Source organism: Athene cunicularia (genome assembly GCF_003259725.1).
Source record: "Athene cunicularia isolate RWA chromosome 2 unlocalized genomic scaffold, athCun1 chr2_part1, whole genome shotgun sequence".
Lineage (NCBI taxonomy): Eukaryota > Metazoa > Chordata > Aves > Strigiformes > Strigidae > Athene > Athene cunicularia.
The window spans coordinates 59,350,669-59,367,489 of NW_020799095.1; the positions used below are offsets into that span (position 1 = coordinate 59,350,669).

The 16,821-nt window shown below is 41.0% G+C and overlaps 1 protein-coding gene across 1 annotated transcript in view; it reads left to right on the forward strand.

The window, feature by feature from the left end:
- Window positions 1–16,821, forward strand: part of NEDD9 (neural precursor cell expressed, developmentally down-regulated 9) — a 73,822-nt gene that overhangs the window by 52,796 nt on the left and 4,205 nt on the right. The window contains exons 3-5 of the mRNA XM_026843203.1: window positions 13,498–13,599; window positions 14,796–14,897; window positions 15,336–16,559. Of these exons, the coding sequence (XP_026699004.1) occupies window positions 13,498–13,599; window positions 14,796–14,897; window positions 15,336–16,559 (1,428 nt within the window). The remainder of the gene's footprint in view (window positions 1–13,497; window positions 13,600–14,795; window positions 14,898–15,335; window positions 16,560–16,821) is intronic.

Here is a 16,821-nt window from a genome sequence, read left to right on the forward strand (position 1 = left end):
AGACAGGAAATTAACAGGACACTGTGCATAAACCTGGTTGCTGCAGGGACTGTGTAAGATCCTAGATACACTGAGAAACCGAAATCTCTGTTTTAATTTACATGCAAACTTATTGTTGCAATCCAAAAATCAGAGTCACTAAAGCACCCGCTTTCTCCAAGTCTCTGCCTAGAAATTTTTCAGCAAGCTTGAATATACATTTTTCTGAATTCAAGTCACCTTCTTTAGATAATTAAGAGCATTTATTTGGCTGTCTTCTAACTGGTTTCATTTAGTTCCTTGCAACTATGAAAGGTCAGCTATGTTGCATAAAAACCAACTGTAGAATAAACTACACCCCCTACCCCACCCCCCACCCCCCCTTTGTAAAGCATTTTACCCTCAAAGTAGCTACCAACCTGCTTAGCAGTAGCCAATTCTTGTTACTTAGGAGAGGATCGCTGTAGTCTTTTATTTAGCCCAAGAGCCCCGAGTCTCAGGATTCACTGTGTGTTAGCAGCAGGCTTGCTAGGTGGCAAACCTCATGGCAGCATCCTGCTTTGATCAGAGGCAGTGTCTAGTGCCTTGGAATTGCTCAATTCCACACTGAAAAGAGCCCATTGAGATTGAAACTATGGTAGTAGTCTAGGGAGAACTGTAGAGTTATTAGTAAGGGAGTCTGAGGTAAAACGTACTCTATCCTTCATGCTAACTTTGCAAAATTGCTTTTTACTGCTACAGCTGCAACTATCTGCCAATGTTTTGTGAAAGAAAAGCCTAATTAAGGGGAAGCACTTTAGCATTTGTCTCCTTTGTCTGAGGAAACGGTCTGTCCTCCAAATCCTCCTCTAAGGATCAGTAAAACCAATCCTTAGTATTAAGGAACACTGTAAATCCTGAAGATTTGATTTTGGGAATCTTTGCCTTGACTTCTGAAATGATGAATCTCTTCTCAGGCTTGTGACACCTGCCCCAATGGCTTAATTGAGCCACTCTGCCTTCTTCCAGCAGCAGAAACAGCTGGTTAGCAAGCTGTGCATTTTGGCAGTTTTAAGGATGCTAAAGGGTTTTGCTATGAGGCTGTCCTGTATGTAAGCCTTCTCCCTTCCAGTAGCAGTAGCTAGAGAAGGCCGTATCCTCTAGACGCCCCTCTAAGCAGGACCAGCAGCAGTTTCTATCCTATCCATTTTTTTGCACGTTTGCCTGTTTTCTTTGTGTAAATGTGTGGTTTGGCTGCCATGCAAGTTTTATAGGCAAAGCTTAGGAACTGCTGTCAGGCAGGAATTGTCTAGCCTCAAGCAACAGTAAATCAACAGCCGGCTTGTTATAAAGCTGTGCTGAGGTAACGCACATCTCGTTATCCAGAAAGTCAAAGCAAGTCAAAAAGGAGTCCTGAGGCAGGTAATTATAATGATGAATGATTCTGTCCAAGGTAGTTGTTGACAACAGAGCTGTATCGGGTTCTTCTATCAAATAAAAATACCACCTTCTAAAACTCACCCTACAAATGACAGAGATAATGAGGGATGGTTTAAAATTAGCTTTGGTTAGCCCCAGGCTTTTATAGCTGCACTGCAAGTTTAGTCAGGAAACCGTAACACCCTGAAGTGTGAAGAGTATCTGAAGAAGCATAATGATATGAAAGCTGTATCTTAGAATTTATTCATCCTTTCTGTGCTCTGATTTCAAACTTACTCTCTCTTTCTGCAATCAGGAAAGAGAAAGAACCTTCAAACAACTCTGGCACTCAGGAAACCTGGGTTTTATCCTTGCCACAGACTTTTGCATAGTCTGGAGTGGTGTTTTTGCACCTCAGCAGTCTCATCTGCAAAATATGTAGGGTAATTATAAGGGAACTCATTCTGCTTTGTGAACATCCTTTGGGAACGGTGCTGTCAAAGCACAAAGTCTCTTTTGCCTAAGTGATTAATAATTAGTTCACACATGAGCCTTAAACTAGGGAAAACTACATGTAAAAAAAGTCACCACTAATTTAAACACTTTTTCTGGTTCAGCGTTTCCCCCAACTGATCTGTTGTGCTGTCCCTGCCATCCTGAAAATAGCATTGGCCAAAAAATTTAAGGGAAACATTTCCTTGTTAGAAAACAGTTTTGACAAATTCTGAAAGCTTTCTGTAGGAACCAGTAGCATTCAAGAGAACCTTTGATCAAGGGAAATCAGCACAAAACAGAATATGAGGCTGATGCACCACAGCTGTTCAACTAGGGAAGAGGCTGCACTGGAGGGCTTACCAGCCCTGAGCTACAGCTCCCACAAGGCATGGACTAACTTGAGCAAATAGACATTAATGCCAGCTTGGAACACAGTCAGCTTTTCTGTTTGTTGGTCTGTTTGAACTAGAACTTTATAGTTCAGGAAATACTCAGATTTATCCACCTTTTAGAAGTGGATAAAGTGGAATAGGGAAGGAACTCATATTCACAAATGGACATCCCTGGCCTATTTCCAAGTATAAACATATCCTTGACAGATCAAGGGTTTCACACCCTGCCATCCTGCAATCTCCACCTTTTTCAAGAGTTCACTGCCTTCAGCAGGAGGTTTGCTTAAACCACAGCTAAGGGAACCTTTTTTCCCTGGTCTTTATTTATGTTAGAGTCACACTGGTTGAATCCATGAGAAGATGGAAACGCCACCCCACAAGCAGCACCACCCTGACAGTTCTGGCACAGACTTCAGTAGCAGAAGCCAGTTAGCCACGGTATGACGTTTTTCCTTCCAATTAAACAAGCACTGTCTTAACTGGTAGGAAACAAATGGCTGCATATAACATTTGTTCCAGAAATAAGCCTGCCTTCATATTATTACTTGCCTATTTTCACATTTATGATGTAAGAAGATACATACACTAAGCATAGTAAAGAGTTTGTGGCAGATACATTATCAAAAATAACAGAAGCATATCCAGTATTTTTTAGTTTGTTGGCAAAATGTATTTACGTTCCAAGATAGAATAATGTCCCCATTTACCCTCAAGACTGAAATACCACAGCTTCCTGCAATGTGGTTCACTTAAGTGTCCCAAACAATCATTTTATAGTCCCTATTCTGCTTCCACATTACAAATTCTACTTTGTGGATTTGTATCCTTTGTAACAAAATGTTGTTTGAGTGCTAAAAAGTGCTGAACACACAGCAAATTTGCCGAGTGCAGCAGGAATGGTAGCACATACCTCAACACTTGGAGCTCTGTTTCACAAAGTGCACTCTAAAGGATGAAATTCTCTCAGATTAAATGCCAGCTCAGTGGTAAAACAGCACACAGCCTTTTCCTTAGACTCAGGAGTTTCACTTGTAACTTTCCATGTGACATTAATAGGAGAAAGGCATTTTACTGATAAAAAGCCCGTGCAGTTAATCTATCCTCAGTGGTCTCCATGAAAACCGCTGAGTGAATAAACCCTCATCCACGAGTCAAAGTAAGCAGTAGTTAGTCACTGATGTGATTTGTAGAGAAGTATTCTGAGAAAAAGACTGCATTTTATTAGGCTGAGCAAATATGAGCTCAACATTACTCCCTGTTTCTTCCTAAGCACAGGGCTCTTTTTAATCAGTTCTATTTGTAGACCAGAGGCACGCATTTTTTCCCCGTGGTATCAGAAAAAAGGCCAGTCCTGCAATCTCATCCAACAACTGAGGTCCCCAGGGACACAAATGTGCCTGCACAGGCACAAGTGCAGGATCAAGCCTTGGCTAAATAAAGAATAATAGTAAAAATAATAATGAAAGCTTGTGGGTTCTTTCTTGGTAAGTAGAAACCTAACCGGACCTTTGGTTACATCTAAAAGCACACTAACAGAACACTAATGAGTAATCTAAATTTCCCTGTACTAAAACTCAAGTACAGCAGTGGAGCATTTTACAGAAACATGAGTAGAAAACCAATTATTCAAAAAGTGAAATCTTATCAGGAGGAAATGTGGTTTCTGGAGATAGGAAATGGATAGATGAAGACTGATTGCAGACCCGCATAAAACAGTTCTGTTGAAATCTAAAGGCTTTGCAGGTATTCTGTGATTTTGTAGATATTTTATTTTGAATGAAGACTAATTAGCATCAGAATATCATCATCCCACATGTCTGGCATGAAATGTTTCAATTTTTCTTTTTTTGAATAGCCATGGTAATATTACATCCATTCTTTTTAAAAAGAGAATCTAAATTAAGCTTTTTCCCCAAACAGATTGTTCGCATAGAATCAGTGGAATTCAAGTTCTTAGGAGAAAGAAACCTTCCATAAAACAGTCCATCCCTAATCCTTAAAAGACACCAACATATTACCATTGGGTCTTATCATCACTACTTTTTTTATGTGCATAATCAGTCGTGACTGAGGTCTGGTATAATTATTATATAGATACAGCAAACAATTAAGGATGGAGTTAGTATCAGTTTAAAAGGTGCCTTCCATAAACTTGCCAAAGCAAACTATGCTAATCCAAACACCACTTAATAGGAACACTTACCTGTACAGCTGTCTTGATAAATCCATACAAAAATGGAGTCAGAATATAACTTGTGAGCCAGAGACCCTCTGGCAAATCAAATTAAATGAAGATTCTTCCTGATGGAAGGTTTTCGTTGCCTACTCTCTCAGAGCAACATGGTTCCCAACCTAAATGTTTCAGGGGCACTTCCATTTTTTCTGCCCAAGCGCACCTCCAAGAGCACTCTCATGGAATTGAAACTCTTTGGCAATGCTTAATCTCAACCATTTTTTTGCCTACTTGGAAATGCCAATTCATCAAAACTGAAACTGTTGAAAAGGAATAATCTGTTCTGAGAAATGTCTTAAAGGAAGAAACAAAATATTTGAAGGAAAACAAGAAGTCGTGGAAATACCCTACTTCAACAATTCCCGTATGAAGCTTCCCCACCCTTCTCCCCTGCAACTTTCCATCTAAGAATTAAATGTAGGAGGGAAGAAAAAACAGAAATAAGATGAAGCTCCTCAAAAGAATTAAAATGAGTTATTGGCCTGAACCAAACTTGTTTGCGAGCCTTTAGGCTTTGATGTCATTCACAACAGCAAGACCACTCTCTGCCCTACCTGTCCCAGCACCTCATCTTCCCATCTTTTTTCTTTATTTCCCCTCCTCTGCCAAACCTGCCCTAAGTTTAGGCTTCCATCTTCGAGACAAGGCAGTTGTAGTATTACTAGCATAGAAAACAAGGACATGTTTACCAAATGGTTCTTCACAGAGCAACCTTTTTAAAGTGGGAAGACTAGACAGAATGGGATGGCCAAAAGGAAGACGCTGCTTTAAGTATTTATCATGGGCAAGATACAAAAACACTGAGGTGCTGAGTTTCACCACACACTTCTCATTAATTAAAACTCCAGCTCAAATTTAATCATGGGTTTCCAGGGAATGCTTTATCAGATAAATATATTTCTCTACCAGAAGAACTTATCACACAAAAATTTGGGGATTTTGCTTCTCCCTAAGATCCATCCACACACATTTGTTTCAGAGTTCATGCCTGTTCTATCATCAGTACTGTAACATGTCAGCTCATTAGCCCTGTTGGCCAACACATGCATAAATGGTGATGTCACTGTCTGTCTAAAAATGACTAATTGTCATGGGGATGGCACTAGCAAAACTCTCACTAAGAGTATTGGACAAGTATCCTCTTTCACACTTCTTTTAAAAGTGCTGACAATTTAATAATAACAGGTATGTTTTGTTCATCCCTCCTTTTCTCTTCCTCCAAAAATAATGGGACATCCTCAGAAATGTTGGCTTGACTCTTTTTAATCACATTTTATAAACAAGAATGACTCCACCAGAACGTAGGAAATACCCCTTCCCAGTCAGCCTTGCAATTCAAGGCCAGCCAGCACCAAGTCTGTTCCACTGAAGCAAGCAGAAATGTTGCTCATAACACAACTGGCAGAAAGCCCTAGAGCTGATGTGAGCAAGAGCAAGATCAGGTCACGAAAGCATCATTAAAAGAAAAGAATAAAACCAGTAAAATTTTGTCAGTGGCAAAGTTGTTGAGCTTTATTGTGCCTTGTACTGTTCATTTGTAAGATCTGTAGAGAGATGGACCTTTGTATCTGCATGTAGTTTGTGATTGTGAACACCAGCAGCAAACAAAAATTAAACACCGTAATCCAAAACTACAGCTTACGCAACTCAGTACCATTCCATTACACTTAATACAACCCTGTCACTTTATGTTATTTGGAGCTTAGGTCATTTATGTAACACTGTAGATTTAACCCCCCCCCAAAAAGTTGTTTGGAAAGACAATAAACCTGCACTTTAGATTTAGGAAAAATACAAAGCTGAATAAATTTTAAATTGATTTCACAACTTCTGCTATACATCTTCAAGACTCACAACCCAAAACTTGCATAAATCTGGTTGAAATATGATCTCAAAAGGAGAAAAGTATAACACCCATTTTCATTACTTGTTGCTATTTGTATTACAATACAACGAGGGCATTTTTTAAGATTGGGCATCTACTGGTGAGGCACTTCACAGACACATTTAAAAGTTGGTTTAAATCCCTGAGCCTGCAAAGTTCAGCATTTTTAATTCAATGCACCATAAATCAGTGACATCTGGACATGCTTTAAGCTTGAGAGCATGTACAGTTACAGCAGAAAAGCAGATCTTCATAGGTATATGAAAGTCTTGGGAATATACAGACATAACGCACAGAAGAAAATAAGCAGGTATTTTGAAGATGGAAACATCAAGAACCGTGAATCACTTCTCTATCAGGGTAGCATTTTTCACATATCCTTATCTTCACACATCTTGAATCTTACTTCTCAGAAAATTCACTGGGGAACACCCGATCAAATACAAGTGGCGATGTCACTATGTGTGTTGCTACCACATTTCTTTCCGCCATGCAGTAGAGCTGATAACTCAGCGCAGGAAAAAGTATATAGTCATTTCTGTTGATTTCCTCTTGCCTTGCAAAAATGTTTGGGCTCACAGCACTAGAAACAACTCAGAGTTGCAGCTATAAGCCTGGTGCATTAGAACACACACCTCTATAGATTTCCTCCCCCCTTTCAGCTTGTGAGCCTTGATCAAAAGCTCTCCAACAGTTCAGTCTTGGCAGAAAATACTTGACTAGAGCATTTTATAGTGGTCTAATGTTCATACATTATTTAGGTTAAAATGTTATGATTCCATAATCCTAAAACCTATAGCAACTTAAAAACCATAAATATTTATAAGAACTGGTATCCTTAGCACATGGGAGAATGAAATCCCAAGTTTTACTCACCAACAGTTGGGAAGCTGGGAAACACATTGTATGTCATAGTATATAGCAAATAAGTAAGCCAAGGCTACTGCTTCATAAATTTTCTTTTTTTTTTTACAGCAAACAATACCAAATGATACAATAGATATTACTGTCAGGAAATTCATTATCAGTCACTGGAAATCTTGATGCAGCTTGCAGAAGACAGGAGAGGAAACTATGTACTTTCTGCAAAAAGGACAGAGTTTTGGCCAGCTAGCCAAGTTCTTCCAAATACCCAGATTATCATAGAGACTCTATTCTTTAACACAACCTTCTTGCAGTTCAACTTAGCCACAGAACCTTTCACAAGAAAAAACATGTAAGGAAACACACCTAGCTGCCTAAGTACGTACAGCAAAACATAAAGGGCCAAGAGGCGGCTCACTGCCTGATCCAGCATCATTCAATGGCTCCTGCCACTGCCTTCCATAGGACTAGGTTATTTTCCCCTTAATTCTCTCCCTCTTAAAATTTCCCCATTTTCTCTTTAGCTATTTCATTCTCCTTACAAGCCTAAGAAAGCACAGGTAGCTACTGTATATCTGCCTAGGATATTAGGAACAAAATTTCAACAACTAAGAGCTCTGTATTAAATTTACAGAAATACTTTACAAGAGAAATTTGTTCTTTTTCCTTTACTTACATTTTGATTCATTTTTCCCTTATCCAAGCTTTATCACAGCCTCATTTTACACACCACCACTTGGCTTCTTCCAGAGCAGGACTCTTCCCAGGGTGAGCTACAGCTGATTTTAATAGACACAGGACTGACAGGTGAGATTAGCAGCAGTTGATGGCAGGAGCTCATCCACTGCTGAGAGTTAGCCATGGGGTGAAGAGAGCATCATGGGAGGAAATATATTTTAATACAATTCTTCATCCAGATTGAAAATAAACATAAAAAAAATTATGTCACATGACTCTATTTTCCACCTCCAAAAAAGCACTGATCTATTTTAAAAGCAGTCAGTAGGGTCTTGGGGTTAAGAGGCCATGCTGGGAATAGCAAGCTGCCCTTTTCAGCTCCCCTGTCTGCCCATGGTTTGGCTGGGACTAGGTGTTGCAAAGGTGCAACATACCTCTGCTTTGGTTCTCTCACCTGGTGAAACTTGTTTCCCATCATTCTGCATATCAAGCATTGCTGATCATGGGAACAGGCTGAATTCCACCCTCCACGGAGCTGCTATAAATTCAGAGTAATTCTGTTGGGTTCAGTAGGTTTATTTGCTCTTTGACCTTGTTAAACAATGTAAACTACAGTATTTTGCATCTACTATAAGCATGAAAACTGTCTTGTTGCTGCCTTAGTTAGGAATGTTCTCTACTGCAGCCTAATGTCCATTTTAATCCTGTAAGAAATAGAAAGGAGGTTTTTTCCTTATATTTAAGGAAGAAGGATTTAATGAACCACAGGACTGGCTATTTTGCAAAGTACATGCACATTCAGCTCTTTTTCTTGGTTATGAACATGCCATTGGCATGGAAAAGTCCCGAGTAATTGCTTTTGGAAGAGCTTGGTCTTCAGCAAGAACAGAACAAACTTTCTGCTCAATTCTCTTTGTTTTGCAGTATTGAAAGTTTGAAGTAGGCTCATTACATGTTTCACCAGACCCAGACTTGGTCCCCCTTAGTTGCTCTGCATGGATTAAGTGGTTAACAATGTTTTGAGAATGTTGGGCTAGATAGTTTGTGGGAACACCATCTGTTCCCTTTAACGTGTAAACAAGGAAAATTGCTGGTTTGAAATCCAGGATTATTTAAACTTGGATGACCACAGGCATTCTTAAAAGAGAAGAGGTAAAAGGAAGAAGAATCTTCATGAGGTCTGAAGTTTAGTGACGTTTGTTAGGAAATAAATTCCCAAGTACCAGATGGGGCTGCTATTCCTGTTCCAGAAGTGGAAGAAGGAGAACTTTTCTTTAGTATCCACCTCCTTCCTTCTGAAATCCATCTTCAAAACTAAACTGCCATTGAACATTCAAATCCATAAAAAATACTTCAACAATGTGTTGAAAGAGCTGAGCATCCCGTTCAGAAGCAGCAAGTTAATTTAATTTATTTATGGATGAATACCCAAAATCAAAAGTTACTTCTGAAAACACTAGGTTTGATACCTTTCTTACTTCACCCACCAGCTACCTCCCTCTTCCTACAGAAGAAGCAGTGTGACTACATGGCCTGGCTTCCCATGTGAGGTCATGTCTTGGGGACAGATGTTCCACATTTTCACTTTGGCAGGTAGCATGGGTTTTCTTTTAATTACTGTTACAAAATGTTCACTCAAGATGTGTTTTGGGGATGAGCTGCTTCTGTTCTGAAATAACTAGAAACAGGCAGTCCAGAGGCACGTTTAACCTTATGAAAAGTGTTGGAAGGGAAGAGCAAGTGAAGGTACAACAGTAAATGTTCTTGTACTCAGTGCAGACCAGATCAGCATTTGTAGAGGATTTTGTCATTAAATCACTCAAAACATATTGTTGCTGGATAATAATCTTCCACGCAGGAAAATACACCTGAGTCATAATGAGAAGAAAGTTCTTTCATGTTATCAACAAACCTTGGGTGCTGCTGGGTTTCTTGAAGTCCTGTTTTCTGTCTTTTGTATGGCTTTTTCAGATGCCTGAAAAGGAGCAGACATAAAAGCCTTTTTATGTCTGCATTTTTATTTGGAAAATAAATGCCACCTTAAGCAGAGTGCACTACTAAGCACAGCCTTGCAGACAGCTCGGGTCTTCTGTCTGCAGTCACCCATGTAGGCAGGCTGTACTGATGAATACCCTGAATCAGACACTTCACATTTTAACCTCTCACTTCCTTTGACAACATCTGGAAGCACCCAGAGCAGGGGTTTGTTTCACCCAGATAAAGGAGTGACTCTGCTTGGTCATTAACTTTCTGTTAGTCAAGCCTGGGAAAGAGCGAAAGTGTCAAGATACAATGATAAAGAAGGTCCTACAGCTCTGAGTGAAACTGGCTTCCTTTATCTGGCCAGTCTAGCTTTATTGTAGTTATTTATGATTGTATCATAGCACAGTAAATAAAAGCAACAGCCCTGTAGAATTGTAAACCTTTCATATGGCATCTGGTATGTCAGCCTTTTTTGAAAAATGGGAAAGGCCTCTCAAGATGAGTTACAAGAATAACTGTAACTGCATGATACTCCTGTATGCAGAGTGAGGGAGAATCTTTCTGTAAATACTGGGCATGAGCACAGCTTCTCCTCCACTTGTGTTCCAGGCTCCATGGTGTAAGGATATCATCTGCTCTGCCACCAAGGCTTCTTTCTACACAAGCAAAGTGTCATGTTTACTTCTAACAAGAGCAAGTGGTTTTATTGTGCTTGCTTAGGGACATGATTTAGTGGTGGACTTGGCAGTGTTAGGTTTACGGTTGTACTCTGTGATCTTAAAGGTCTTGTCTAACCTATGATTCTGTGCCTTATTACCTGTGCTCAACTCCCTCTTTATATATATATATATATATATATATAAGAGACCTGTGACTTTGCGTTTGCTCATGGAAGTTAATTCTCTAATGGAGCAAGGAGAGAGTGATGATGTCTTGTATTCTGAATGAGCTTAGGCATGAGATGGGTAAGGACAGTTATTGTGAGCCTGTGTAAAGGTGCTTCTCTGAAGTGCTGTGCAAACCTTGGAGAACTGAGGTGCCATAAAGCTTCTACCAGAGGTGCCATACATTGCCTCCGTGGGCAGGACTGTAAGAAGCAACAGATATCTGAGTCCTGGAGGAGATCTGGTCAAATCCTGATCTTACTCCTGCTCTGGATTTAGGATAGAGTTCAGCTTCTGGAGTAGACCACGACTGAGCAAGGGTTTATGGAGCCTGGCGCAGCCTGCCTTCCACCTTGTCTGACTGGGCAATGGTGAGCAGGTAGAGCAGAGCCAAACTGCAGTGGTGCACCAGTTCTCCCCACTTCTAGGGCTGGTGGGGGGCCTCTGGTCACCTGTCGTGAACAGTCTGTTTTTTTCTCTGGGATGGTCAAGCAGTTTCCCGGCATATTAGCAAGCAGCCTAATGCCTTCATAGAGATGGGCTGCCCAGGAAACAGCCCTTTGTTTTTACTGTGCATTGTCTGTTCTCCTGGGGGATCATTTTTAAACACCCAGTGACTCATTATTGAAGCAATGCCATGGTTGTAATTTTGGAGCCCCTGGAAGGAACTTCTGAGTAAACATTTCTTAAAACCAAATCCTTCTGTTTCTGACTTGGGTGGAAAGCATTTGACTAGCAGCACCCAACTGAAGAAAAAAGAAAAACCTGCAAAAAATATACAGTGAACTGTGCTGGTCTGATCACTAGCTCACACTGTCACAAAAGGCATGAAGAAGTGGTGTTGGTACAAGTTAGAAGTTTCTCAGGCAAACAAAATAATCCCAGTATTACATGAGAGTGGCCTGGGAGGGATAATGTTTGGAGTGATCCATTATGGAAAGTTTCCAGTAACTTAAGGGAGAACTTTCTGAAAAGTTTTGTCTGCAGGTACCTTTTACAGTGCAGTAGGTGACTCTGTGAGAGGGGAATGGTCTGTCCTAAATTCACTAAATTTTTAGATTCTTTTAAAAGAACTCATGTATGTAAGCCCTTAATAGGTGAAAAATAAATAAAATAAACCCCATATTGAGTTCAGCTTCTCTCATAGGTAGCAAACTGACCCAGCACTCTGGAGACCGTATTGCTTCCAGTTCCTGTCCTCTGATGCTAATTCAAGGAAAACCAGCTACAAAAGCTGCTGTCTTCCCCTCCTGCCAGGCAAGGGTGTTCCTCCCTCACCGAAGACACAGGCAGGCAGTGCAGTGGCCACTGCTACCAGGCCTTGGGCTACTGACATTGAATCAGACCTGTGCTATATGCTGGTATGGCAGTCACCTCAGGGGGAAAATCCAGCGATTGTTATGTGGTACAGGGCCAGAGATTACACAGCAATATTTGGGTAGAAAGCAGAAAAGGCTGTGGTGTTAACATAGCAGAGAGAGGGTAGCAGGTTAGCATCAGGGACTTGCCCTGCAGACCTCAGTCAAGCAGAACTCATGGTGAAATCTGGCCAGGATGCTAGGATTCCTTACACCAAAATCTGTTAAAAGATCTTTACTGAGCATTTGGGCAGAAACTCTGTTCTATATCTTGCATACATTTCTAAAGACAGTTAGGTAACTGTGGTACAGAATTCTTCCCAGCTGAGTAAAAAGCCACATCTTACACGGGCCTATGTAATTTGCCATTTTATGCCTTTGGGTTATAGTATTTATATTTTTTGATCTAAATAGCACCAGCAGAGGTTAAGATGTCAGCATTTCCACTATAAACCCAGCTCTTTTGTGGGGTTAGGTAACATTTTTTTACACCATGCTGTACTGAAATTCTGCCGTGGGACATGCTGTCCAAAACATAATGTATTTATTTTTCACCAGATTTTATTTGAAGTCATTATGGTAGTTAATGGTTTAGAAAATGACAAAAAAATGTAAATTGTAAGATTTTTCTTTCAGAGGCTGTTCTTGCATTATGTACTTTAAGAATGGCTTAACATTTCCTATCTCTTAGCTGCTAATATAGACAAACCAAACAGACACTGCAAAATTGAATGTCCCCCTTTGGAAGGTTTAAGCATGGCCTTTCCATGTAAAGAGTTTCCAAAGCCACAGCTCACACTCAGTTATCCAGGATGTTGTGCTGTGGAGCACAGTAAAGCACGACATCCTGCTGGAGTAGGTGAGAAATACCTCCAGGAGCAAAGGGGTAGGCTTCCAGACCCCAAAGGCTGTATTTTGACCCTCTGTCAGTAAGTGGGGACACTCAACACCTCAGCAGGATCAGCATGTACGTAGCCCTGATCTCAGTGAGTGGGTGGTGTAACCATCACCTCATGTAGTCTGTGCTAATGGGTGCTCAATGAGAAGAAGGGACCAAGCTCTCTTAGACCTGCTGGGGAATCTGTGCTTGACAAACAGAAGACACTGTAGCACTAGCAAGCAGCTGTGTTGGAACTGATCTGGAAGGAAAAGATGGTGCATTTGTAACTAATAACAGTCATTTTGCAATGTTCAACTGTCAGAAGTATATGCAGATTTGTGTTACTAACATTGCCACATAAAGTGTGAATGTTAGTAGTACTGGATTGTTTATACCCTGTGCAGTTACAGAGAGAACATGCCAAAATCCTCAGAGACTTATGTTTTCTCTTTTTCTTTTATCCCACAGGTAATAACTCCAGTCAGGTCAGGACAAGGTTATGTTTATGAATTCCCTTCCAAATACCAGAAGGATACCTACGATATCCCCCCTGTTCGCCCTCTTCAAGGGGTAGGTACCAATAAAACTGCCAGCAGCATTGATAGGGCACAAAAGGTGATGAATTTCTACCAGAAGTTTAGGAGCAAGTCAAGTTCTCTCATTTCGGAGAGAAAATATGTTTTAATTAGATGCTGTGGCTTATTCACAGAGCACAGAAGTATTTCAAAGTTGTATTTGATGTTGACTAAGAGTTGGCAGCACACCAAACATAGAAGTCCTATTTGTTTTCTGTGTTTTGATCAAAGAGTATATCTAAACAGAATAAACTTGCTGCCTGGGAACAATTTATTTTCCCCTTACTTTGTTGTTGCATAGTTGACAGTAATTCACTCAGAAAGGGTAAAATTATCGCCTAGATGAACAGCTACTATGCAGGGAGTTGTTTTCACCACATATCTACTGCACCATGTCACTGAACTTGAAATATGTCTTTGTTCTGGGGAACACCCTTAGCATTCAATCCCCAAGACCACAGACATCTGGAGTGGATGCTTGCAGGACCTGTAACTCAACAACCCTGCATCTCACCATGGCTCTTTGACAGAGCAGCTCCTCTAGGGAACAGCCTTGAAGCCCACCAGTACATAACACAGACTGACACTGAATGGCTGGACCTGTTGCCAAGTCTGGGTTAAGAGACATTCAGACAGTGGCCTCAGATCACATGCGTAACGTAGGACCTGCCACCGCGTGGGACTGTTGAAACATCCGACAGCTGTCCTCTCTGCTAGTAGGACAGCTCATGCTTGCACCTGATAAAGCAGATAGGCAATGCTGACAGGGGCAGCCTTAATTTCAGAGAGTTTAGTGTGTACTAGTACAAGCTTATTCCTCAACCCCTCTAATCTCTATCAGTAAGGGTATGATCACTCTGGTCACACAAATATACTGCTCTCCTGTTGACCCCAATAGGTATCTGTAATAGACTGGCCTTGATTTAACTCTCAGGATAAAAGTCAGCTGTGACTTCATCTCTCCAGCCTGTTGTTCACACAGTTGCCCAGAGGGGACCTAGCAAAGTGCATTTCCTCCTACCTGTCCGAAATGCCAGGTAAATCCAGGCAGCTCTCCCATATAAAATGAAGTTGAAGAGCTCTGATTATCTTCAGGCTGATTGAGAGGAGACATGGAAACAAGAAAACTCATCTGAGATCAGAACTTCTCTGAGGTGACCTTTTTCTGTAACCAGTGTATTCTTTCTTTAGATATATGACATTCCCCCCACATCGGTTAAGGGGCCTTCACTTCCAGTTCCCATGGGAGAAGCAAAAGCTTTAGGAGTCTATGACATACCACCTGCCAAAGGGGTAAGCATTACACTGTTTCGACAAGATTTTTATGTTTGACCAAAGACAATTTAAACAAGCGTTCATCTGTGATCATGAAGAAAAAGGAGATTCAGTACTTTAAATATTTCCTTAGATTTTTAAACTGTTAAAACTGATAAAGTGAAGCACTGTATTGAAATTATTAATGTTATGGAGTGTGAATTGATAATTAGACCTACATTATATGGTGTCAGCATGCTGCCTTTTTAGATTTTGCTACTTATGAGAACCTGCATGAAGATGAATGTTAAAAAGTGAGATATTAAAACTGATGCTCAGTCAAACTCAGGATCAGTAGCTGACTCCAGGAAAGTCAATGATAGATCTGCCATCCCAGCATTTTATAGGCCATATGAAAGATGGAAAATACTTTGCTATTCTAGGCAAAGGTTTCATGGTTTGCTTTCTATGATTCAGGTCTATGCTACACCTCCATCTGCATGCCGAGATGATACAGGCCTGAGGGAAAATTTGCAGGATTTTTCATCTGCAGTGGGCCACAGTGTAAGACCAGAAGGAGTATATGATATACCTCCTCCCATCACCAAAGCAACTGGGAAAGAACTTAATAAATTTTCTCCTGAGAGCCTCCTATTGCCAGATGGAGCGCCACAGAAACAGAATGTTTATGATATCCCTATGAACCATCAAAACCATTTTCTTGGACAGCAAATTGCACCTCAGAAAGATGTTTATGATACCCCAAGGGGAATTGCATTCCCAGGACAACAGACAGGACTCAGTGAAAGTCTCATGCCAGAAGGAAGAGAAGGTGTATATGATGTGCCACCACCAGTCCTCCAAGACACTAAAGGCTTACAGGATGTGACTGATGGGATAAATAGGTTGTCTTTCTCCAGCACAGGAAGCACAAGGAGTAACATGTCCACGTCTTCAACAACATCCAAAGACTCTTCTTTCTCAGCATCAACTGCACAGGACAAAAGACTAATCCTTGATCCAGACACTGCTATAGAGAGGCTTTATCACCTCCAGCAGATGGTGGAGATGGCTGTTAATAACCTCATGGCCTTCATTACAGCAGACTGGCGGTCTTATGGATATATGGAGAAACACATCAATGAAATTCACACAGCTGTGGATAAGGTAGAGCAGTCACTGCTGGAGTACCTCCAGTTTGCAAAAGGATCAGCAGCCAATGCTTCCTGCCTTCCCGAGTTCAGCCTCATTAACAAAATGAAGAGAGAGGTGCAAAGGCTGGAGGACTCTTACCAGATCCTTACCCAAACCAGTCACGACTTGAACAGCTACAACTGGTCTTTGAACGTTCTAGCTGTCAACAGACTGCAGAACAAGTGTGATGACCTGGATCGGTTTGTTATGGTGGCAAGGACAGTCCCGGACGATGCCAAGCAACTGACCACTACCATCAGTGTCAACGCAGAGGTGCTCTTCAAACAGACATTGAGCAGCTCACGTTTCAAAACCGTACCAGAGAGTATCATGAATGCTCCTGACTATGTATATGACAACCCTCATATGCAGCGTCACGGAGAAAAAGCACAGAACCACTTCAGTTCCCTTCCTCCGCTCCTGAGTAAAGGTCAGCACCCTCACAGTACCACCAGTGAGAGCTCAGAAAAGAGCTGGATGGATGACTACGATTATGTTCACCTGCAGGTAAGTAAACCTTGTTTTGCACAAGGCCAAATAAGAGATGTCTGTGTTTTTTTGCAGAAGCTGTTTGCAGCAACGTAGCGATTGGACTGTCACACTCATACCGTATTCAGGAGTAATTTCACCAGGATGATTACTTCCTCTCAAATAGGACTGTTGCATACATAATAACAATAGCCTTTTGCTCTGCCACACTGTCCTTTTCTTCTCTATGCTCTTAGTGGTGCACTATTAGTGAAAAAGTGAAAAAGCCAATATAAAGAAG